At 43.9% G+C, this 23,374-nt stretch overlaps 1 protein-coding gene across 1 annotated transcript in view; it reads right to left on the reverse strand.

Annotated features, from left to right (window-relative positions):
- KIAA1755 (KIAA1755 ortholog) overlaps positions 1–23,374 on the reverse strand; it is a 73,809-nt gene that overhangs the window by 11,954 nt on the left and 38,481 nt on the right. Inside the window, exons 6-11 of the mRNA XM_036753145.1 lie at positions 22,539–22,632; positions 19,618–19,704; positions 13,328–13,444; positions 9,118–9,216; positions 8,101–8,249; positions 1,256–1,394 (exon numbers count right to left, since the gene is read on the reverse strand). Coding sequence (XP_036609040.1) covers positions 1,256–1,394; positions 8,101–8,249; positions 9,118–9,216; positions 13,328–13,444; positions 19,618–19,704; positions 22,539–22,632 — 685 coding nt within the window. The remainder of the gene's footprint in view (positions 1–1,255; positions 1,395–8,100; positions 8,250–9,117; positions 9,217–13,327; positions 13,445–19,617; positions 19,705–22,538; positions 22,633–23,374) is intronic.

Here is a 23,374-nt window from a genome sequence, read left to right on the forward strand (position 1 = left end):
TTTGGGAAGGAATCACTCATTGGGCACATCATTCTGACTTTCCCAAACTCCTTTCTGCCTCTATTCTTCTGTTACTCCTTTGCTCAAAGAACTCTGGTGGCTCCTGCTGATTATCTATTGTATTACCTATTGATGAAAGTTCAAATTTTTCCAGCTGGCATTCAGGGTCATCTATAATCTGATACTTTCTTACCTTTCCAGCTGTATCCCATATTACTCCTCCTACTGTACAGTCCAGCAAAACTGGACTACTCTTTACTCTGACTCCCAAACATATCCTGTCCTCTCCTGCTTCCGCACCATTCCCTATGACTGGAATGTTCTGTCCTCCATCTTTACTTATTTAATTCAAATATCACTTCCCCCAGGAAGTCTTCTTAATTTTTCTGGCCAATGACAAGTTTCTCCTTGGGGCCTCACATGGTACTTTGTACCTCTCTGAGCACTTTTTAAAAATCATGTCCTGCAGTGTTGTATGGCTAACCGTATTCTTGTCTGTCCTCTAGACTATAAGCTATGTGAGAATGGAAAGGAAACGTTCTCTCTTTCATTGACTAGCATGGGCATAGCAAGCCATTAATAAATGTTTGCTGAATGAATGCATTAATTAAGACTGTAGAGACTGAGCCTAAGAACCCAGCAGAGCTAGTGCTTGGGCCTTTGAGGGGCTTCACATCTGGGTCATCCCTCTGCTTTGAGACATAGATGCACTGCTTTATCTCCTATTGCTCTGGAGAAGGAGAACCTCCTCCTCTTTAAGAGGTAAAGATGATATTGAGGGAACCTAAGAACATCCTCAGTTCTCAAAGATGAAAAAGCATAGCTTCTCTTCTCCAGGGAATATTTAGATTATTCATCTAGTTCAGGTGAATGCCTGAAGGTCTTAGAATCCCATAGGTGGAAAGGAGCTCAGAGGTCATCTAGTCTAACTTCCACTTAGCCATGAATCTCCTCCATAACATCCTGATAGACCATCGGTCTGTCTCCACCCGTCTCCTTTAACAAAGGAGAATCCATGACAGCTCTGATAACGAGGGGATTTTTCCTTATATTGAGGTGAAATTTGCCTCCTTGGCTCAGGGGTGATGGGGTAGGTGGCAGAGATGTATGTTATGGGTGGGAGAGTTGTATGTTAGGTACTCTCAGCCCTTTCCTAGGGGAGAGAGCCCATGGACAATGGCCTAAGGCCTCACTTCCTGAGGCAAGACTAGTTGGCTCAGGTGAGCCAAAGGTCAAAGGCATTCCACTCACTCACCTGGCGGAACTCGGACTCCAGTTCACTGGTCTGCACCAGGGATTCCAGTCTCTCTAGGCTCTTGTTTGATGTGGTCACCAGCACATGCACCCTTTCTTCCACTTGACCATACAGGGCCATTGCCAAAGCCATACTGTTTCTGAGGACCAAGGAGGAATCACAGATTAATGAAGGACAGAATCCCAGAATGGGGAGGGACCTCAATGCCCATTTAGTCCAAAATGAACCCCAGGTTCCATCTCTGCTATGTCACCCAGGGACTGCTCTAGTCATCTTCTACAGGTGTGTAAAAGGTCACGAGAGGGCAGGGGTGGACTCAACGGAGACGATCCTCACTGCCCGCCATTTATCTAAACGGTACCTATCCCACCTTCTGTAGAACAGAAGTGTTTCCTGGTTCCCTTAGCTGCTAGGGCCTTCACCTATGAAATTACTTTCCATCTACATTGTATGTGTCTTGTATGTAACTATTACATGTTGTTTCTCCCATTAGAATATACGCTCCTTTAGGTCAGGGCCTACATATTGGTTTTTTGTTGGTTTTTTTTGTCTCTCTTTGCATTGCTAATACTTAGCAGTGTCTGACAGGTAAGAAGTGCTTAATAAATACTTGCTGACTAAATGCTTCAAGAATGTATCCTCCAGTATTCTAAATAATTTGAAGATGGGATTTGATCTGACACTTTCTCTAAAATGCCTTGTAAAGTAGTTGCATAGTTGCTAGTTTGACCTGGAGTTAGAAGACAGTGTTGTAATGACTTCTAAGGTTTTTGGAGGTAGGTTGGCCTCTCTGCCTTGGCTAATGCTGTCCTATAGTTGGAATATATTCATTTCCTCTTTTTGTCTTTTGAATTCCTATCCGTCCTTATATAGCAACTCAAATAATAATAATAACACTAGCTGGCACTTTAAGGTTTGCAAAGTACTTTACAAAGGTCTCATTTTATCCTCAGCGTAACCCTGGGAGGCAGGCACTATTATTATTATTTTAAACAGATTTTCTTATTTTATGGATGAAGAAACTGAGGCAGACTGAGGTTAAATGACTTACCATCTGTGTGCCAAGGTCGGATGACAAGTAAGTGTCTAAGGATGGATTTGAATTTAGGTCTTCCTTACTCTAGATCCAGCATTCTACATAGTGTTACTTGGCTGCCTCAAATGTCACCTCCATTGTGAACTGGTCCAACCATTCTGACAGTTTGTAACCACACCCAAAGAGCTATAAAACTATGCATAGCCTTCAACCCAGCAAGACCAGTGCTAGGTCTGTTTCCCAAAAAGATCAAAGAAAAATGTATATGTACAAAAATGTTTATAGCAGCTCTTTTTTTGTGGTGGCAAAGAATCGAAAGTTGAGGGGATACCCGTCAATTGGGGAATGGCTAAATAAGTTGTGGTACATGATTGTGATGGAACAGTGTTGTGTTATAAGAAATGATGAGCGGAATGGTTTCAGAAAAACCTGAGAAGATTTACATGAATGTGATGTGAAGAGGACCAGGAGAACACTGTACACAGTAACAGCGATATTGTCAAGTTATTCACCTGTGAATAGGCTTTGCTGCTCTGATCAACACAACAATGGGACAGTTCTAAAGGACTCGTGAAAAAATGCCATCCACCTCCAGAAAGAGAACTGGTGAACTCTAAGTGCAGATAGAAGAATACCTTTTTCATTTTATTTCTTTTTTTAACGTGATTAATATGGAAATATGTTTTGCATGATTTCACACATATAATGGGTATCACAGTGCTTGACCTGTCAATTGGTGGGGGAAGGGCTGGAGAGAGGAAGAGAATTGGGAACTCAAAATAAAAAAAAGAATGTTAAAAAGAATCAATTCTGCCAACCTCCACCTCCAAAACCAAACAAAACCAAGGTCACCTTCATCACGACACTTTCCCTGAGATTGTGTACACCGGAAAAGAACACTAGACTTGGAGTAGTAAGACCTGGGTTTGAATCTTGGCTTGATACTTACTAGCTGCGTGACTATCGAACCTGAGTTTCCCCCTATGTTAAATGGTGTTTGTATAAAGAATTTTTTTTAACATTATCTGTGACTTCACTGGTATGAGGAACTGGTGATAGGATTGTTCCTTTTATCTTCAACTTAAAATCTTAGAAAATTATCTGACAGTTTCATTAAATCATTTGACTCTGGTCAGACTATGTCATAGGCAGGACTTGAACTCAGATCTTTCTGATACTCAGGCTAGTTCTCAACCCATCATACTACGTGCCACCTCCACTCTCAAGGGCAGGTACTAATATCTATACTACCCATCTCATGAGTTGTAAGGAAAATGTTTTTTTTTTTTCAATCTTAAGGCACCATAGAAGTAGGAGTTGTCACTATTCTGTGATTCCCCCAGTCACCAATGGTCTTCTCCCCTCTAGACCTTAAAGAGTACTTTGTACCTTACGGCTAGAAACAACTCAGCAGCAGCAGCAACGGCAAAAAACAAGTCAGCACAACAGAAAGGAGATATTCCTAGAGTCAGAGGTCGCTTGTTGCTGTTTAGTCATATCTGATTCTTCGTGACCCCATGTGGGTTTTTTTTTGGCAGAGATATTAGAATAGTTTGTCATTTCCTTCTCCGACTCATTTTACAGATGAGGAAACTGAGGTAAATAGGGTTAAGCGACTTGCCTGGGGTCATGTAGCTAATACATGTCGTACCAGATTTGAACTCAGGAGGAGTCTTCCTGACTCCAGGCCTGGCCCTCTCTCCATTGTGTCACCTAGGACCTGCACTCAAATCCTACCTTTGACGACTAATCATCAGTGTGACTTCTTTAGTCAAGTCACTTAATGTCCCTGGCCTCAATTTCTTCATTTGCAAAGTACTGGGGTGGGAGGGAGTGCAGGATTTTTTTTTCACATTTAATAACTATACTTTGACAGAATGGGTTTTCTTTGTGATCCTCTGTGTTTTATCTGATGATTCTGAGAAGGGGTCCATAGGTTTCACCGGACTGCCGAAAGGCTCCTAGACACAAAGAAAAGCCCCTGGAGTAGATGGACTCTGAGGTCCCTGACCACTCTGATCTACCATCCTATGATCCCTGCTCTGCTGCGACCTTGCCCAAGTCCCTGTCTACTCCATGGGCCTCAATTTCCCCATTTATACGATGAAGAGGTTAGACTAGATAATCTCTGAGATCCCCTTCCAGCTGGAAATCCTATGATCAAATCACCTTTTTAGCCACTCTTTTTAAAGAATGACAAAGAAGAAGGGAAGGGGCACGAAACCTCATCTCTGATGTGAGGGGCTGAGCGCAGGGGCTGCCTGAGAGAGTTTTAGGAATGGAAAAACACAGCAGAGCAGAGAGGGAGTGGGCTGGACTGAGTGATGGGGGAAGGGACCTTGGTATTGGAACAACACAATGAGAAAACAGGCTGGGGCTTTGTGAGGAAGTAGTGCCATCTAACGAGAAAGATGGGTAGTGTAACTGTACTCTAGGTCCAACTACCAAGTCCAGAGGGGAAGGTGGATGCCCTCCTGCTAGCTTGAGTGGATAAGGCCTGGATTGGGCTAGGAAGCCCGACCATTAGCACTGACTTATCTTGAGGCAAGCGAAGGCAGGAAGAGGCAGGTATGGGGGAAGGTTGCCTCCCTTTATCCAACTTTCCCAAGCCCAGAGTAACACCTCAATCAAACCCACTGATCACAAAATGTTAGAGTTTGAAGAAACCTTAGAGACCATTCACCTAGTTTAACACTCTCATTTTATAAATAAGAGAATCGAGGCCCCGGAGAATAAGTCACTTGCTAAGGGTCATCCAGGTAAGACGCAGGAGAGCTCTGCTTCAAGCCTATGCCCTCTGATGTCAACTCCAGGGCTTTTCCTACTATATGGAGCACCTAAGCTAGATCATTCATTTTACATGAGATAACGGTGGCCTAGAGATGGCGAGTGAATTAATTGTTCAAGGTCTCATTAATTTAAACCCAGGTTTTCTGACTTCTGACTGTATTCTTTCTACTTGAAGAGGAGCCAGGAATTCAATCCAGTGAATGAGCTGAGGATAGAGGGCCCAGGTCTCTTGACTCCCAGTCCAGGAATCTCCCCCCTGCACCGTACTGATTGGCAGGAATGAGTGACAGGGGGTAGTGGCAAACATGGAAGGGATAGTCACCAGCTCACTCTTACCTCCTGTTTCTGTATCCCTATTCTTACTTTTGGCACTCTATTACCCTATAGCCCCAAATTCCTGCTACCCTCACGTTTCCTCTTGCTGTCTAGAGTCTCTGCAGCAGAGACCTAAAGATGACCAGTCCTCCCTGGCTTTGCTCCCAACCTTGCTCATTCTCTATGCAATTCATTATCCCTTACCTCCCATCAAAATTTACTTGTCCTCTCTCCCAGGGTCATGCTCTCTTTAAATTAACATGGAATTTGCCAAGAAACTAGTGATCCTAAGGGGTTAAGTGATAGAGGTTTACATTTTACTCCAGGAGATGCAACACTTTTATTTCCCAAAATGAAAGGACCACAGAACACTTTAGTGCTTGAAATATCTTGGTAGAATCTAAAATCAATGCAAAATGGTTTAACGGAAAGAGTCAGGAAATCTGAGTTTGAATTTTACATTACTGTTTACTAGCTAGGTGCCTTTAGGTAAGTCAGCTTCCTTGTTTTATAAAGGGAGGGAATTAGACCTAGTGACTTCTAAGGTACTTCTTAGCTCTGGCAGTCTATGTTCTAAGGTCTTTTCCATTTCTGACATTAGATGTTTTTGACATTAAATTCAACAAAGTAAAGGAAAAAAAATCCATTTATTAACTGCCTCCTAGGACCAAGACATTGGCTAGGTTCTGGGGATATGACGATAAAAGCAAGCCAGTTTCCATCCTTAAGGCGCTTAGATATTTTGATATTCTACTTTCTGTGCCCTAAGCCCATTCTAGCCCTGATGTAGGATAATGTGATACAGCAGGTGGAAAAATTACTGGATTTGGAATCAAAGGCCCTAGTTTGGAATTACAAGTTATGTCACTCATTACTGATACGATATGGGATAAATAACTTTACCTCTTTGGGACCCAATTTCCTCATCTGTAAAATGAGAGTTGGACTAAATAATTTCCAAGGTTTCTTCCAGGTCTAAATATACGATCCTATGATCAATTCTGTGTTCCACGATCTATGGTCTGAGTTGTCTTCTAGCTTGCCAGAGCTGGGGCCAAGCAGGACCTCCTTCCTCCTCCCCAACCATCTCAGATGCCATCTGTGGGGGGCTGCAGGGCCTGGAAGGTTAATGGGGAATAAGATCTTCCCCACCCACCAACCGGTCTCATGTGGAGCGCATTAAGGGAAGCTTGCTTGCTTGTAGGAAGGCTTACACACCTTTGGTTAATTTCTAATTAGGTACTAAGTCCATTTGCTCAACAAGTATATATTCTGAGAGGTGAGTTTTAGCTTTAGGGGATCGATTATGAGAAAGATGTTATGATTCCCTGGTTGAGTGGCCATATGTTTAGAGCTCCCTGACTCCTCAGAGGTAAAGGCTCTCTTGATTCAGTAGTGGATGTAAAGCTTTGATTCAGGCACTAGAGCCCTGTCTGTTGGTCTTTATTTCTCTTCTCTGCATTTTCTCTGTTTGTCTTTTATGTAATTAAAGAAGATTGCTGACCCCTGGAACAGCTGTCCTTCCTAGTAAAGCAGATCTAAGAACTTGTGCTAGCAGCCGTCCTGGGTATGCCAGTGTGGTTGCCCTTACAGGGTCCCAGACAGAGATGGAACCAGGAGGAACCTCTTTTCTTCCTCCCCTATTTTCCTGCCAATGTCCTGTTCTCCTTTTCTCCTCCAGGCCGGATACTGGCCTCTTCCCCACCCCCACTCCTACCAAAAGGAACCCAGAATCTTCTCTCCACTCTTGTCCTTAGGCCCATTTCCCATGTCCCAATGGGAGTGGGCTACTCCTGTGGGGCAGATACCTTGATGCACCCCTAAAGGCTCTCAGGCCTTGTCATCTCACTTGTAGCTGCACCCTTAGGACCTCTGGACCTTTCAATATGCCCTGCAGCTATATTCTATACCAGTTGTTGTCTTCTCCAATTCAAGTGTGAATCCTTGGATGTCAGGGACTGTCTTCCTCTTCCCCTTCTTCTTCCTCTTCTTTTTTTAATTCCCTGTGCTTAACTACAGTGCTTAGCACATAGTAAGCACTTAATAAGTGCTTTTAAAAATTTATTCGTTCAATTCCAGCTCTGGAATATCCTCTATTTAAGGACCCTTTGAGCTCTAACATTCTACATTCTATATTTTAAAGACCCTTTCATCTCTAAATCTATCATCTTATGGTTTATGGTCTATAGTCTAAGGTCCAGTCCAGCTCTATTTATATTTATATCCTAAGGTCCACTGGAGATCAGACATACTATATTATAGAATCCCTTCCAGCTCTGCCTTCTATGTTCCCTATTCAAATGTCTCTTTACTCTAAATCTATGAGCATGTGTTTTATGGTGGCATGTTAGGCATCATTACAGTTGGTGGGTTGTAGTCCCTTATGGATAGCCAAGTCACTTTTGGGCATAGAGGTTTTGGGCAACACCTCTCAGATCGTGCCACGTTGGCCTATGAGACCAACTGGTTTTACTAGCTGAGAGTTGTGGTCCCTGGTAGGCAGTCCATAAGTTTTATTGAAACCCAAAGGAGTCTTGAGTCATGATAGTTTCATGCTCCTCTGCCATCTGACTCAACAAGTTGTACAGAGTTATACAGAGGACCAGGAGGGACAGTGGGTCTTGAGCAAGGAGGGGCCAGGTGTCCCTGCTACCCCTCTAACCCTGGAGGTGAAAGGAGACACCCGTCCCAGGAACTGCCATACCTGACTTCCTGCGAGTGGCCCAGCTTGCAGGCCTCCTTCTTGAGCCTGGCTAAGGTGGCTCCTCCTTCTCTCTGTAGACTCACCAGCTGGGTGTCACTAAGTACAGTCTCCATCATCTGCTTGTATTTGGTCATGCTCTGAGCTGCTTCCTGCAGGGAAATACGGAGGTATCAAAGTCAGGTTTAGATTTGGAAATCCTACTGCCTTTCTAAAACAATGGACTTGGACTCTAGAGGTACACCCAGGATTTTATTGGGGAGTCTTCTTGTGGTTCAGTTGTGTCTGACTCCGACTTTATTTGGAGTTTTCTCGGTAAGGATACTGGAGTGGTTTGTAATTTACTTGTCTAGCTTATTTTTACAGATAAGTAAAATACAGATAACTGAGGCAAGCAGGTCTAAGTGACTTGCCCAGGGTCACATAGCAACTAAGTGTCTGAGGCTCAATTTGAACTCAGGAAGATGAGTTTTCCAGTGCTTTATCAACAGCACCACCTAGCTGCCTCTTGGTTAACTCAAGCTGGTAGAAGAGCAGTGTTCAGGTAGCATAAGGGGTCCTTAAGCTTCCTAGGGCCAGTCTTTGGTGGCTCTTGGGGTCTTTTCAAATGCAGTCAAGTCATCAGTTTTCACTGAACATACTCCTTCCCTCTAGCTTCACTGCTCTACAGCTCATTCTATAAGGTTTTCGACATCTGGAAGGCTCAGGCCAAACCTGTATCTTTTCTGCCACATCTGGGGATCCCCAGACTGTCGGGTCAGAAGGGAGAAGACACTGGCTAGCTGCCTGCTCTGGGGATAGGAGACTGGAGACCAAGGACCTGGCAGTGACTTGCCGCGTATCCCTGGGTAAGCCATATTTAATTGCTTCTTTGGGACTCAGGTTCCTTGTCTATAAAAAAATAGGGGTAGCAATTCCTGCCCCATCTCCCACGTAAATAAATAGTTATTGTAAAATCTGACCGTGAGACTTCAGCTGAGACTTGCTCCCTACACCCCTAGTTCGCTTCCCTGTGCTCACCTGTACTCCTTTGGGAGGCTTGCCCTTCTCAAACTCCTGGATGGCATCCTGGAGAAGTGTGGAAACCTTTCGGAGTTCAGTCAGGAAGGGGTCCACCCTCTGGAAGAAAGAGATCCCAAGGGCATGGCGGTTAGTGCTTAGCTGGGAAGGAGGAGAGAGGAGTTACATTAAAATGTAACCTCCTTGCAGTCAGGGATAGTTTTTCCCTTTCCTTGTAACCCTAGGGCCTTGGCATAAAGCCTCACACATTGGCAAGAAGCTCTTAATACATTTTTGTTGATTGGAGAAGGCAGAGGTGAGAACCGTCTATAAGCAGATACAGGCTTCTTCTGAAGTCTGCTGGTCATCAGTGAGGTTACATGAGCTCTCTCATGCTGACTGAGAGTGGTTTTAGTGCTACAGTAGACAGAGCCCTGCTTTGAGAGTCAGGAAATCTGTGTTCTAGGGGCTAGTTTTCAAGTCACTCAACAATATTCCTATGCCTTTATTAACTCATAAAATGGATATAATCCCAATTTCTGCCCTACTTCTCTGGCACACTGTGGTCCTAAGGATAAAAAGAGACAGTGGATGTGAAAAACCTTTTGAAAGCCCCCTGCCCATGTCTGCAGCTATTCCAGTCTCAGTTATGTTGACTTTCAGTGTTATGGAGCTGGAATCTCATCAATGGGAGTACCCCACTCAACCAGGAGATCTCCACTCTTTGAATCCTGTGATTCTCATTCATGTTAATTCAACAAAGATTTATTAAGTGTCAACTGTTTGCAAGGCCATTGGGAGAAGATGGAAAAACAACACAGTATCCATCTTCGAGGAGTTTATAACCTAATAAACAATTCTCCACAGGGGATGCACCCAATAAACTGGTCTCCCAATTTTGGGGTGTCTTATGGACACTGAGATAGGATTTTTTTTCTACCTATTATCCTTTGATCTTGATACATGATTCTCATATCTTGAAAGATTTTTGTGCTGCTTCTAGAGGGTGAGTCATTACTGGTAAATTATAACATTAAGATTAACTAGGTCATAGAATTGTAGCTTTGCTTATTTATTTCTGTTAGTCTGACTCTTGCATTTATTGGGAAAGGTTCTAGTGTCCTCCATTGGGTATGACAGATATATAGAGATTATATGTATGTGTGTGTATACAGATACATACATATACATATACACACATATGTTGTTTAGTTGTTTCAGCCATGTCCAGCTCTTCATGACCCCATTTGGGGTTTTCTCAGCAAAGATATTGGAGTGGTTTGCCATATCCTTTCCTAGTTCATTTTACAGGGGCAAACAGGGTGAAGTGACTTGCCCAGGGTTATATAGCTAGTATATAGTCTGAGGTCAGATTTTTCGTTACTTCAGGCCCAACATTCTATCTACTGTGCCACATAAACATACATATATATATATATATGTAAGTATATGTATATATATTTCTATACACACATATATACATGCATTCTATCTACTGTGTCACCTTGATGTGTGTGTATACATATATACATACACATACATATATACTTACATGTGTGTAAAAGTATATTGCCATTTTGCTGGGTGTGCGTGTGAGTGAGCGTGTGTGTGTGTGTGTGTGTGTGTGTGTGTGTGTACACAAAACAGATTTAGAGCTGGAAGGGATCTCAGACGTCATCTAGTTCAACCCCCTCATTTTACACATGAAGAAACTCGGGCTTAGAGAGCTTAAGTGATTTGCTGAAGGTAGCAGAGACAGGATTCAAATGTAGGTCATCTGATTCCAGATCCAGGGCCCTTTCCACTGTATCCCAACACCTCTAAAATAATATTATTCCACATTATAATATAACCAAGTTATCTATGCAATACCCAATTAGTAATAGCTTGTCATTCTATGGTGCTTTACAGTTTGCAAAGTACTTCCCCGTCCCTTATCTCACTTGGCCCACAAAAACAACACTTCGAGGTCCACAGTGTAGGTATGATCACAGATAAGGAAGCTGAGGCCCAGAGGGGGAAGGGAACTTGCCCAAGACCACTTTGCCGAGTTAGTGACAGACCCACTAGGACCTAGGTGTCCTGACTCCCAGGAGACTATAGTGGACTTACCACTACTCAGAATCACAGACCCATCCTCTGAGTTGGAAGGGACCTCAGAGGCCATCGAGGCCAACCTGTGCTTGAACAGGTATAATAAAATATCTCCAGCAAGTGGTCATCTAACCTCTGGTGGTTATGCCATACAGTATATTATCTGTCAGAGTAAGCACTGGGATACTATGACCTCCTGATTAGCCTCGGTTCTATCCTACCTTCCCTCTTCCCATCTGGCTTCCCCAATGCTGCTCAAACTAGATGTACATGTTTCATCTGTCCTGATAAGACTAGAAACTCTATGAGGGGTGATGCTGTGTCTTAATTTTCAGGGTCTCACACCTGGCAAGGGCAGTAATATGGCCTATTAGAAACAGCACTGTATTTGGAGTCAGGATCTGAGTTCTGGCTCTGTTCTGGCTCTGCTATTTACTGCTTAGGTGATCAGGCAAATTATTTGTTGTCTCCGGGCCTCATATGTCAAGTGAGGGAGGTTGAAAGAGATGATTTCTAAAGGCCCTTCCAGCTCTAAATCCTATAAGCCTATCATTCAGTGGGTTCTAAAAGCTTTGAGGGGATGCTCTGAGAGGCCATGTCATTAGGGCTGGACTTAGGGTGTGGAAGAAATGGATTCAAATTCTATCTCAGATATTTACTAGTTGTGTGACTTTGGGCAAGTCACTTATGTAAGTACTTCTCTGTGCCTCAGTTCCCTTACCCATAAAACGAGAGGGTTGGACCCAATGGCCTCTAGAGTACATTTTGGCCCTAAATCTGTGATCCCTGGGTCAGTACCTTTCTCTGAGGACTGGAAATAGCCAAATCATTAGATTTCTAAGCAAGAGTACATGTTGCTCTAATGGTCAAGCTGTTCCCCTGGAAAGCATGAAGCAGGACGGAATGACTTGCCCAGAGTGGACTAGGCCAGTCCCCAGGAGGCCAAGCAGTGGCCTCTTCCTCTGCTATCTAGGAGAGCAGCAGTGTTCCAAGTTCCTGTTATTATCACACCCCAGAAAGCCCCTGGCTACATAGCCTTTTCCACGGTTTCTCTTTCCATAGCCTATGTTACAGCCAAACAAATACTCAGTATTCCTTGAGCCCTTCCACTTTTCTGTTCCCACGCCTTTGGTCATGCTACTTTTTTTCTCCCTGGAATGCACTTTGTCTCTCATACTGCTCTAGCTTCACCTGATCATCTGCCACTGGCTCTTCCAGACCTCCAGGAAGCCCACCCAGCAAAACACAATCCCTTCCCTTCTGCTTTCTCACAGTTCTGTGTTTTTAACACGTTTATTATAGCTTTACGCCCTACTTTGTATCATAGTTATTCATGATCGTATCTTTGGGTCCCTAGACTGCCAAACTGCCAAAATAATCCTCGTAAAGTATAGATATGATGATGTCATATCTGCTGAAAAAATCTCAGTAGCTCCCTATTGCTCCTAAGATAAAACGCAAATTCCTTACCCTTACCACTCAAGCCTTCCATGATCTTACTCTCACCTATCTTTCTGGCCTTATTTCATACTACCCCCTTACCATACTCCAGCTCCTCACTGTACTGGGCGACTAGCCTTCTCCCACCTCTGCTCATTTGTCTGGGACATCTCCCATGTCTAAGATACAGACTCCCCACCATCACCTAGTTAAATCCCTTCCTTCCTTCAAGGCCCAGTCAGGTACCACTTCCTCTATGCAACCTTCTCTGTTCCTTCCCACCCCTCAACTGAAAGTTTTTTCTTCTCATCACATTTTCTCTTGAGCTCTTTTTCTGGATTTCTCTTTGGATCCTGTTGCAATCTACTTTGTATTATAGATTCTGTGTTCCTGCCATATTCCCCTATTAGAATGTGCAGTGGGTTACAATGCTTAGCTGCTTGAGGGCAGGGGCTGTGTAATTTAAAAATTTTTGGATCCTGACATAGGAACCTTATTCATAGTAAATGCTTGGTAAATATTAAATTGAATTGAAGGCAGGGATTGTATCTTTGTCATCTGTGTGCTCCCTTTTTAGTATTCCACATAGGGCCAGAAACAAAAAGTAACAGTGAGCTTCCTCGAGTGGGTAGAAGAGATCAGCTCTTTTAAGCAAGAAGGCAAAGGGGAGAAGACTGAAGGCCATGATTGTAAACACCTGGAAGAATTGAACCCACTGACTGTGGCAGTATGGGAAGGAGCCTTCCAGGTCTGGGGTCAGCTGGCTCTGGTCCACATGGCGGCTTAGGGCCTTCAGAGATGTCAGCACCTCCACCTGGGTGAGGGAAAAATAAAATGAGATATTAGACATAAAGAGCATGGACAAGCATGAGTTCTGGAGCGTTTGCCAGGCACTGGAATGCCCTGATATTCCACTCTTCCTCTCTGGGCTGCCAGTCTAACCTGGTCTTCCACTCTAACTGAAGTGCTTAACTCTCCAAACCTGCCCTCCTTCCCTACTCCCCAGCCCCACAACCCTATTCTCACTCAGTCTTCTTTCTCCCCTTGGGTATTAGATCATTGGATTTAAAGCTGGAAGAGACCTCGATGCCCATCTTGTCTAATGCCACTCATTTTATAAAAGAGAAAGTGAAGGGTGAGGGAGGGGTAGTAGCTTCTCTAAATATCTGTTGGATTGAATTGACTGAGGTCACACGTCTAGTAACAACTACCACACAGGTAGCAAGCATCACAGCCAGAATTCAAAACCAGGTCCTGTGACAGCAAATCCACTTCTCATTCCACTGCACCACCCTGCCTCGGCCTTAGTCTAAAATTCTAGACTCAGTACTCTTCATTCAGATGACTCTAGTCTGATGGAACTATCGATTTATAGAATCTCAGGTTTGGAAGGGGTTTCAGAGGACATCTGGTCCAACCTCTACCTGAAGCATGAGTCTTCTCCGTAACGTCCATCTCCAACAAGCTGACCTATGGTTTTGCCAAATGCTTTGTGTTTATTGATTTATTGACTAATGGGAAACTCATTACTTTCTATAGTGGCTGATTCCATTTTGGGATGGCTCCGTTTTTTTTTTCAATCCTTTTCCTTCACCAGTTACAAAGAGGCACATTTACAAATCTATGTGCTTATTTGACGAGAGCATGGCAATCTTTAAAAAGTGACCAGGCAAGGGCCCCAAGTCTCTTCCTTTAGGGCTACAGTGGACGCTGGAAGGGTAGATCCTTACCAATCATAATAATAACCATGTGTTGACTCTTGATTCAGGGTGATACAGTGAAAAGAGCACTCAGAGGACCTGAGTTCAAATCCCACCTCAGGTATTCCCTAGCTTTGTAATCTTTTACAAGTCTTTGAACCATCTAGGTAGGCCTCAGTTTCCTCAAATGTAAAATGAGGGGGTTGCTGATGGACTTCACTAAATGACCTCTAAGGTCCCTTACAACTCTAAGCCTATGATGTTTGATAGGGAGGTTCTTAATCTTTTACATGTCATAAGCCCTTTCGGTAGAATAATGCTTTTTATGCATAAAATAAAATAGTATGACAAAAGGAACCAATTACACTGAAATACGAGTATCAAAATATATTTTAAAAAGATGAATGGACCCTAGGTTAAGAACCCCTGCTTTATAAGGAATGTAGGCACTCAATTGGGTATCTTACCCTACAGGAAAATAGGGGGGAAGGGGATAAGGGGGGATGATAGAAGGGAGGGCAAATTGGGGGAGGAGGGAGTCAAAAGCAAACACTTTTGAAAAGGGATAGGGTCAAAGGAAAAAACTGAATACAAGAGGGCAGGATAGGATGGAGGGAAATATAATTAGTCTTTCACAACATGACTATTATGGAAATATTTTGCATAATGATACATGTATATCCTATATTTAATTGCTTGCCTTCTCAAGGAGGGTGAGTGGGGAGGGAAGAAGGGAGAGAACTTGGAACTCAAAGTTCTAAAAACAAATGTTAAAAATTGTTTTTATATGCAACTGGGAAATAGGACACATAGGTAATGGGGTATAGAAATCTATCTTGCCCTACAAGAAAGAAAAGGGGAAGGGGATAAGAGGGGGCAGTGGAATGATAGAAGGGAGGGCAGACTGGGGAAAGGGGCAATCAGAATACATGCCATCTTGGGGTGGGGAGGAGGGTAGAGATGGGGAGAAAATTTATAACTAAAAATCTTGTGGAAATGAATGTTGAAAACTAAAAATAAATTTAAAAAATTATAAGGAATGCAGGGAAGGGCATTGACCAGCCATCGATGGGGATGCAGTATTACTGAATGTGGTCTAATTCTTAGCTTTCCTAGGAGTGTCATCACCATAATAATGAATATATGGTGCTTAGTATGTGCCAGGCACTTTACAGTTATCTCATTTGGTAGTGGAAAGAACACTGCACTTGGGAGGCAGCATGGTATAGGGTCAAGAAAACCGGCTCTGAAGTCAGAGCAACTGGGTTCAACCAGTACTTCTGATGCTTATTATCTGTGGGACCCCTAATAAGTCATCTAAACTCTCTGGGCCTCAGTGTCCTCATCTGTAAAAGGAGGAGTTGGACTCTAAGGCCTCTTCTAGCTCTTAATCTATGAATTCTGGAGTCAGAGAACCCAACTCTGATACTTTCTTGGCTACATAATCTTGAGCTAATCACATCCCCTTCTCTGAGCTTCAGTTTTCATACCTGTAAAATTGGCAGGTTGTATTAGATGAGCTCTAAGATCCCTTTTAGCATTGATATATACATATATGTGTATATATACAATTCATTCATTCATTCATTCACCCATGTATTTATTTATTCTATACTCCAAAATCCCTTCCAGTTCCTACATTCTGTGTTCTACATTATGAAATCCTGTTCAGCTCTGACATTCTGTGTTCTAAGGAGCCTTTCAGCTTTGACATCCGAAATGAACATAATCTCTACTCTAAATTTATGAGAGAAGCAATGGGCTGGGGCTTGTGAGGGCCATGGGGGAGGTTGAGGGTTGGGGTATAATAAAGCAGTGACTCTCACAAGCTAGGGGCTGGCAGCTTCAACCAGCCCATGGTCTCTTTGTAATCAGGCTGCTTGTTATGGGTTGCTGCCCCCTGCTATCATCCTGCTATAGGAAAAGGGACACCCACTAAGACATATCTGATGGGAAGGAGCTTTTGTTCCTGGGGACTGAGTGATGAGTACTACAGGCTTACAGGCAAAATAAATCTGTTGACTGTTTTGATTTGAGGTGGGTGCCGAGAACAATAACAGGCAGAGGCCAGGAAGGGAGTTGTTGCTGTGTTTTTATGTGCCTGTCCCCTAAGTAACAATTTGCCTGCTGCGGCACGTTTACTAACCCCCGAGAAAGATGGCGACATTTTAAATCATTTTCCTGAGCAGAGCAGAAACATGAGCTTGCGCACTCATTACGGTGGTATATGGTGGTAATTAAAGGGAGCCACATTAAAAGAACACCATGCACAGTCTGGCTCAGAATGGCTGCCATAATGTACACGGGGAGTGAAATAAGTACAAGGGACTTGTTCTTTTCGAAACATTGAGTTACCCCTGGTGGCTCCAGTACATTAACTGAAGCTTTGAGAAAGAAAAGTACATCCCTGACCCACTGCCCCATAAAGGCAGTTCGAGGCTGAGATGACCAACCTTGTTCAGGAGCATAGCTTTAGAGTTGGAAGAGACCTTAAAGTCCATCTAGCCCAAACCTCTCATTTTACGGACAAGGAACTGAGCCCCACAGAGGTTAGAGGATTTATTCAAATTTATATAGATAAGAAGTAGCAGGACCAGGATTTGAGCCTGGGTCTTCCGTCTCTTTCACTCCAGGAAGAACTGGGTTCATTGCCACATCTTTCCTTCGATGTCATGACTCTGTGAATATGGGGATCCTATCTCATTCCTCTCTGACTCCCTCATTGTGATACAGCACACAGAAAGATCGTGCACCACAGGGGCTCAGGAAAGGTTTTCTCAATAGCTGACACTGATATAGCACTTTAAGGTTCGCAAAGCATTTTGCAAACATTATCTCATGTGATCTTCACAACAACCCTGGTAAAGTAGATGCTTTTATTCTAACCCATTTTACAGATGAAGAAATGGAGGTTGAGAGGATAAGTGAGCTGCCTGGGGCTGGTATGTCTCTAGTAGGTTTTAAATCCAGGTTTTCCTGACTCCAAGTCCGGCATTCTATACACCGCGCCTCATAGAATGTATGGGAGAGTACCCTAGCCTGTAGTTGTTGTTATCTTGGAGGAATGGAGGTGGGGGTGGGGACAAGAGGACTGGGCCTCAGTTTCCTCATCATTAGAACAAGGGAGTTGGACTAGGTGGCCTCGGAGGTCCATTCTGCCTCCAGTTCTGTGATCCTGTGGTCATAGTGGTTGTTGTTGCTGCTGCTGTTGAGTCCTTCGGTTGTGTCTGACTGTTCATGACCCCGTGCACCAATTGTCCGTGGGGTTTTCTTGGTGAAGATGCCGGCATGGTTTGCCATTTCCTCTTCCAAAGATCACAGTGGTACCATTGGCCAAACAAGGGCAATGAGAGGAGTTCTGCTGCCCTCTGCTGGTCAAACTGGAGTATTGCGCTCAGTTTGAGGAACTATGTTACAAGAGGGCCATCGACAAACTGGAGAGACACAGAGGAGGTTGAGGAGCATGGTGAGGGGGGCAGAGGCCATGCCATATCAGGACCAGCCCAAAGAGCCAAGGCTGCTTAGCTTGGGGATGAAAAGATTTAGAGGGTAGTGGAAGGGCTGTGCTAGGGAAGTTGGATCCGATTTGTTCTGTTTTGCCCCAGAGGGCAGAACTAGGAGCATCTGGTGAGGTAGATGTTGGTTCAATAGAAAGCATCATTTCCTAATAATGGGAACAGTGCAAAAGTGATTGGGAAGCCATGAGCTCCCCATCACCCAAGATGTTTAAGTAGAAGAAGGATGATCACTTGTCGGGGATGTTTTAGAAAGAATTTTGTATCCTGTTTGGGTACAGGTTGGATTAGATGAATAATGATGACTTTGAATTTTGTGAAATCTAGGGGGGGTCAAGTCAGGTTGGGATAAAGTGGTTAGGCAGACAGCATCTAACACTAGAGGTCAAATGGTCAGGGGGACCAGTACTAAGAGATGAGCTGTTGGTGCTCTGCTCTTACACACTCCTCTAAACCTGAAAGGTCCTCAGGCTGGACGTCACTTTAATGAGGTCTAACCCACTGTTCCTAGAGCCCTTCCCTCTGATTGGATGGTAGAGGGCTCTTCTAGAGCCTCCATTTAAGAAGGGCACCCAAGGCATCCGTGTTTTCATTTCTCATCAGATGGTACTCCTCTGGACTCCATCATGCTTGTGGCTGGATACCTTCTCCATTCTATGGTCACCCTTCTTCATCTTCCCCTTATGTGTTGTCTTCCCCATTAGAATGTTAGCTCCTTGAGGGCAGGGGCTGTCTTTTGCTTCTTTTTGTATTCCCAGGGCTTAGCATAGTGCCTGGCACATAGTAAGCACTTAATAAATGCTTATTGGTTGACTGATTACCCTGTCTGCCTTACGGGGTTATGTAGAAAGCTCCCTGTAAGCCTTTTAGTGCTGCTGTAATGTGAAGTATTATACCAGTCATCCTGGCACTTAACCATTCACCATCTCATGTTTTCATCTATCTGTCTTACATGCATACGTTTTGTCTGTTCCATTAGACTGTGACCTTGCTAAGGGTAATGACCACGTCTTCTGCATTCTCACCTGCCTCCCTCTCTTCCCCCTCCCTTTACTACTCCAGCTTGACTGAGTCTAGGGCTGAGCACACAGGTGTTACTTAATAAACACATTTTTCTTGAAATATGTTTCACTTCACCTTTTTTTTAGTGAAGGATAGCTATTCTGGGATTTCTCACCCCTTCCCACCCCCAAATCCTTCTGTTTCACTCCCTATTGCTTCTCTTCTCAGTCACTCTAGAGGGACTGGACAGGCCAAGTTTGGGGAAGGGCAGAGAGAACACGGAAAGTGGGGGAAATGGAGTGATTTCAGCTCCTCCCTTCATCCCCCAAGCCCTACGATCACATTTTCTTGCTTGCTGCTACTCTTTATAGGGACTGGGAGATAGAGTCCAGGTGGAGAATGTCACTTCGTCCAGATCTCTCTAACATACTCTGAGTTCCAGCCCTGCAGTAGCAGCACAGAATATAACCACAGACCCACAGGCAGACAGACATCTACAGACATCTAGAGAAACACACACACACCACATGCTCTTCCGGTAACCTTTCTCTCCTCAGCCAGAGTGGTACAGAATAAACACAGAAGGGACTGAGCCTGGCTGTTCATTCCTACACTCTTCCACATTGTGACTATAAGAAAGGACCACTGACCTCACCAAAATGCTTTCTCTTCTCTGGACTAAGAGCAGAGAGAGCTATATTCCAACCCTCTTTTCTTCCCATCCCCCCTCTCCCCTTGACTCGGCCAATCCTCATGCTTCTTGCTCTTACCTGGATGCCTGGTACCTTCTCCAGCTGGGTAGCAGCTTCCTTCTCACCCAGGAGCAGCAAACTATGAATGGAGGCTGGGGCCAGGGCCTGTAGGAGACAGTAGCTTCAGATTCACCCTTTTCACTTTGCCCACCCTGGCTACACACATTTCCTCTCACAGATCCTCTGGGTGGGATGCAAGGGAAAGAAGGCACCTCAGAGATTGAAGACGCTGTGTGGAGGATTGATCATGACTGTCCCCTCTTTGCTAAGAGCCAAAAAGTATCCATTATATCATTAAGTTGAGCTGGGAAAGGACCCCTATAACTTGCTCTATTGAGATTTCATGGGAATCCAATCCAGATAAATATTACCCAAGCCTTTGCACATCTGGACCACTGATGGGGGAATTCTCTGCCTCTTCCTTAAGGCCATCCCCAGTTCTCCCTCATCCATACTCACATTTTACACTTAGTAAGGTAAAAGTCTTCATACAGTTTTTTGTTAAATCATTTTTCAGTTGTGTTTGACTCTTCATGACCTCATTTGGGGTTTTCTTGGCAAAGATACTGGAGTGGTTTGCCATTTCCTCCTCCAGCTCATTTTACAGATGAGGAAACTGAGGCAAACAGAGTTAAGTGACTTGCCAAGGTCACATAGTTAATAAGCATCTGAGGCTGGATTTAAACTCTAGAAAAGGTTCCTGACTCCGGGCCTGGTCATTGTATAGTTCTGTACTTTTACGTATACTAGTTCTGACTATATAGTTTTCCCTTTTCAGACCTCATCTGGAATACTGTACTCAGGCCTAGGCATCATTTTAGGAAGGACACCAATAAATTGGATAAAGTCCAGGATGGTGAGAGGCCTTTGAATCCACACCATATTAGGAGCTTTTGAAGAAGCTGGAGACATTTAGCTTGGACAAGATAAGAATCTAGGGACACGACAGCTTTGTTCAAGTATCTGAAGGGCTGGCATGTGGAACAAAGCTTGGACTTGCTCTGTTTGTCCCAAGGGCAGAACTAAGAGCAATAATGGACATTTCAAAGGGGCAAGTTCAGGCCTGAGGCCAGGAAAACTTCCTAACAATCTGAGCTTCCCAAAGCAGCATGGCTCCCCTTCTTTGGAGGTCTCTAAGCAGAGTCCAGGAGACCACTGACTAGGTATGTTATTGTGGACTTTCTTTTCGCTATGGGGGCCACTATGATGCTCAGATTCTATGGCCCTATGATAGGCCCAGGGACAGGTTGTGCCTAGTGCCTGAAAACCAGAGGGGCTGGGGTACGGAAGAGACTCAGAAGCAGCAGACAGGCCATCAAAGGATGAACTCTTTGTCCATAGTGACCATGATGGAGATAAAATGCAAAGTGGTCCTCAGAGCTATGTGGCCTCCTTCTACCTCTGTAGCGATGGTGACCAAGTGACAGAAAAAGGGGAGACACTCAGTGTAAGAAGGCATGGCTGGTCTGTGATCTACACAATGATGAGAGGATAATAATAGCTAGCATTAATATAGTACTTAAAGGTTTGCAAAGCACTTTGCAAATATTATCTTGTTTTATCCTCACAATAACCCTAAGATGTATTACCCAGGGCTGGGGAACCTGCGTTTTCAAGGCCACATGTGGCCCTCTAGGTCCTCGAGTGCAGCTCTGTGACTGGATTCAAGGCCACATATGGCCTCAAGGATGCAGGTTCCCCACCCCTATTAAATTATCCATATTTTACAGCTGAGGAAACTGAGGCTGAGAAGAAGCTGAATGACTGCCCAGGGTTACACAGCTAGGAAGTATCTGAGGCAGCATTTGGACTCAGGTCTTCTTGACTCCAGGCCTGGTTTTCCATTTACTGTGCCACCTAGCTACTAGAGATAATATTTATAAAATGTTGAAGTATTTAATTTTATTAATAAAAAATTGTAACCAATGTAACATAAGCAATTTCTTTTCACTACAGGAACTGAACACAGCACCATGTGGCAGGGAATGTGAAGCTATATTCTAGTGCTGGCTTTGTGTCTGACCTTGGGTAGATTCCTTCTCCTCCTTCAGCCTCAGTTTCTTCCTCTGTTAAAGTGAGGGGGTTGGAGTGGGTGGTCCAAGATCCCCTCAGCTCTTTGATTCTATGTTTATGTCTAGAAGGTACTCCATACTTATTTGCTGACTGATGGAATGAAAGCAGGAAAGGTCGACAGGAAAAGGGCAAGATGGCAGCTGGGGTATGGGAGTGCTGGTTAAGTGTTCCCCTACTATATGTCTCGCAGAGGATCTCAGAGGTGGAAGGGGCCTCAGCAAGCACCTTGTCCAACCGCTGCCTGAAGCATGAGTCCCTTCTACAACATTCCTGATAAATTACCCTCTGCTGGGTTGGGAGATACCCAACAATAGGGAGCTTTCAGGAGAGCCTATTCCCCTTTTGGTCCCCTCTCATTAGGAAGCTTGTTCTTATACTGAGCTAAAATTTGCCTCCTTGTAACTTGGTCCCTTTGCTCCTAGTTCTATCTACTGGCATCAAGTAGAACAAGTCTATTCCCTCTTTCTCATAGCAACCCTCCAAATACTTGAAGATAATAATCATGTTCCCTTTAAAATTTCTCTTACTGAGGTCGAAACACTTCCACTTCCTTTAAGTGTTCCTCAATATGACATGAGTTTGAGGTAGAGGACACTGGGTCCACTGATTCCCCCATTCTGTACACCATTCCTTTCTTAATGAACTGTAAGATCCAATTAACTTTTTGGTTGTTCTACCATACTGCTGACTCATATTGATCTTGCAATCCACTAAAACCCCCAGATATTTTTCATGATAACTATTGTCTAGCTCTGTCTTCCCCTTCCTGTACTTTGAGTTGATTTTTTGAACCCAAGTGTAGGATTTTACATTATTCCAATTACATTTCACATTGTTAAGTAGAGTTTAGTATTTGGTCCACTTACCTGGGTTGTTCTCAGGGCATTGACCAGGCTGGGAGTAGGGGGTTGTTTCCTGGCATCAATCACAACAGTCAGTCCTGTGGTCTTGGCTTCTTGTCTGTGGGTCAGACATCAAATTGTGAATTACATTTGGATAACATGGGAAGGGGGCAGGAAGAGGGAAACCAGTGGAGATGGTGAGGAACACTCTCTTCCACCAAGAGGAAGAAATGTCTCTTCATAAGCTTCTCCTCCTAGCTACCTCTGCTGGTGGATGAGGGGAGCCAAATTTCTGGATCCTGGCCCACAGTAGGATGGGACAATGGTTCATTGGCCTGGTGTTACAGGGGAATGAGGGTCCAATGTAATATTTCGGGCCTCAGAATAAAACCATTAGAAATTCTTCTTTGCCATCTTTCCTTCCCTCCTTCCTTCCTTCCTCCTTCCTTCCTTCCTTCCTTCCTTCCTTCCTTCCTACCTACCTCAGTGTGGGGTAGTGAAAAATACAATTGGCTGAGAGTAAGGAGATGTGGCTTCTGGTCTGGTATTCTGGCTATACCACCTCTCTACTTTGGAGTTAGTTTCCTTCTCTAAAAAAAGGTGGGGGGGGGGAGTTGGATTAGATAAGAGAATGTCTATGGTCCCTTTCAGCTCTAACAATCCATGTTCTATAATCTAAGGCAGGAGTTCTTAACTTGAGGCCTATAAACTTTTAAAAAGAATAACTTCATTTCAATATAATTAGTTTTCTTTGTAATCCTATGTATTTTATTTTATGCATTTAAAAATTTCTTCTGAGGAGAGATCAGTAAGTTTTGCCAGATTGCCAAAGGGTTCTATGACACAAAAAAGGTTAAGAA

Source organism: Trichosurus vulpecula, chromosome 3, assembly GCF_011100635.1.
Source record: "Trichosurus vulpecula isolate mTriVul1 chromosome 3, mTriVul1.pri, whole genome shotgun sequence".
Taxonomy (NCBI): domain Eukaryota; kingdom Metazoa; phylum Chordata; class Mammalia; order Diprotodontia; family Phalangeridae; genus Trichosurus; species Trichosurus vulpecula.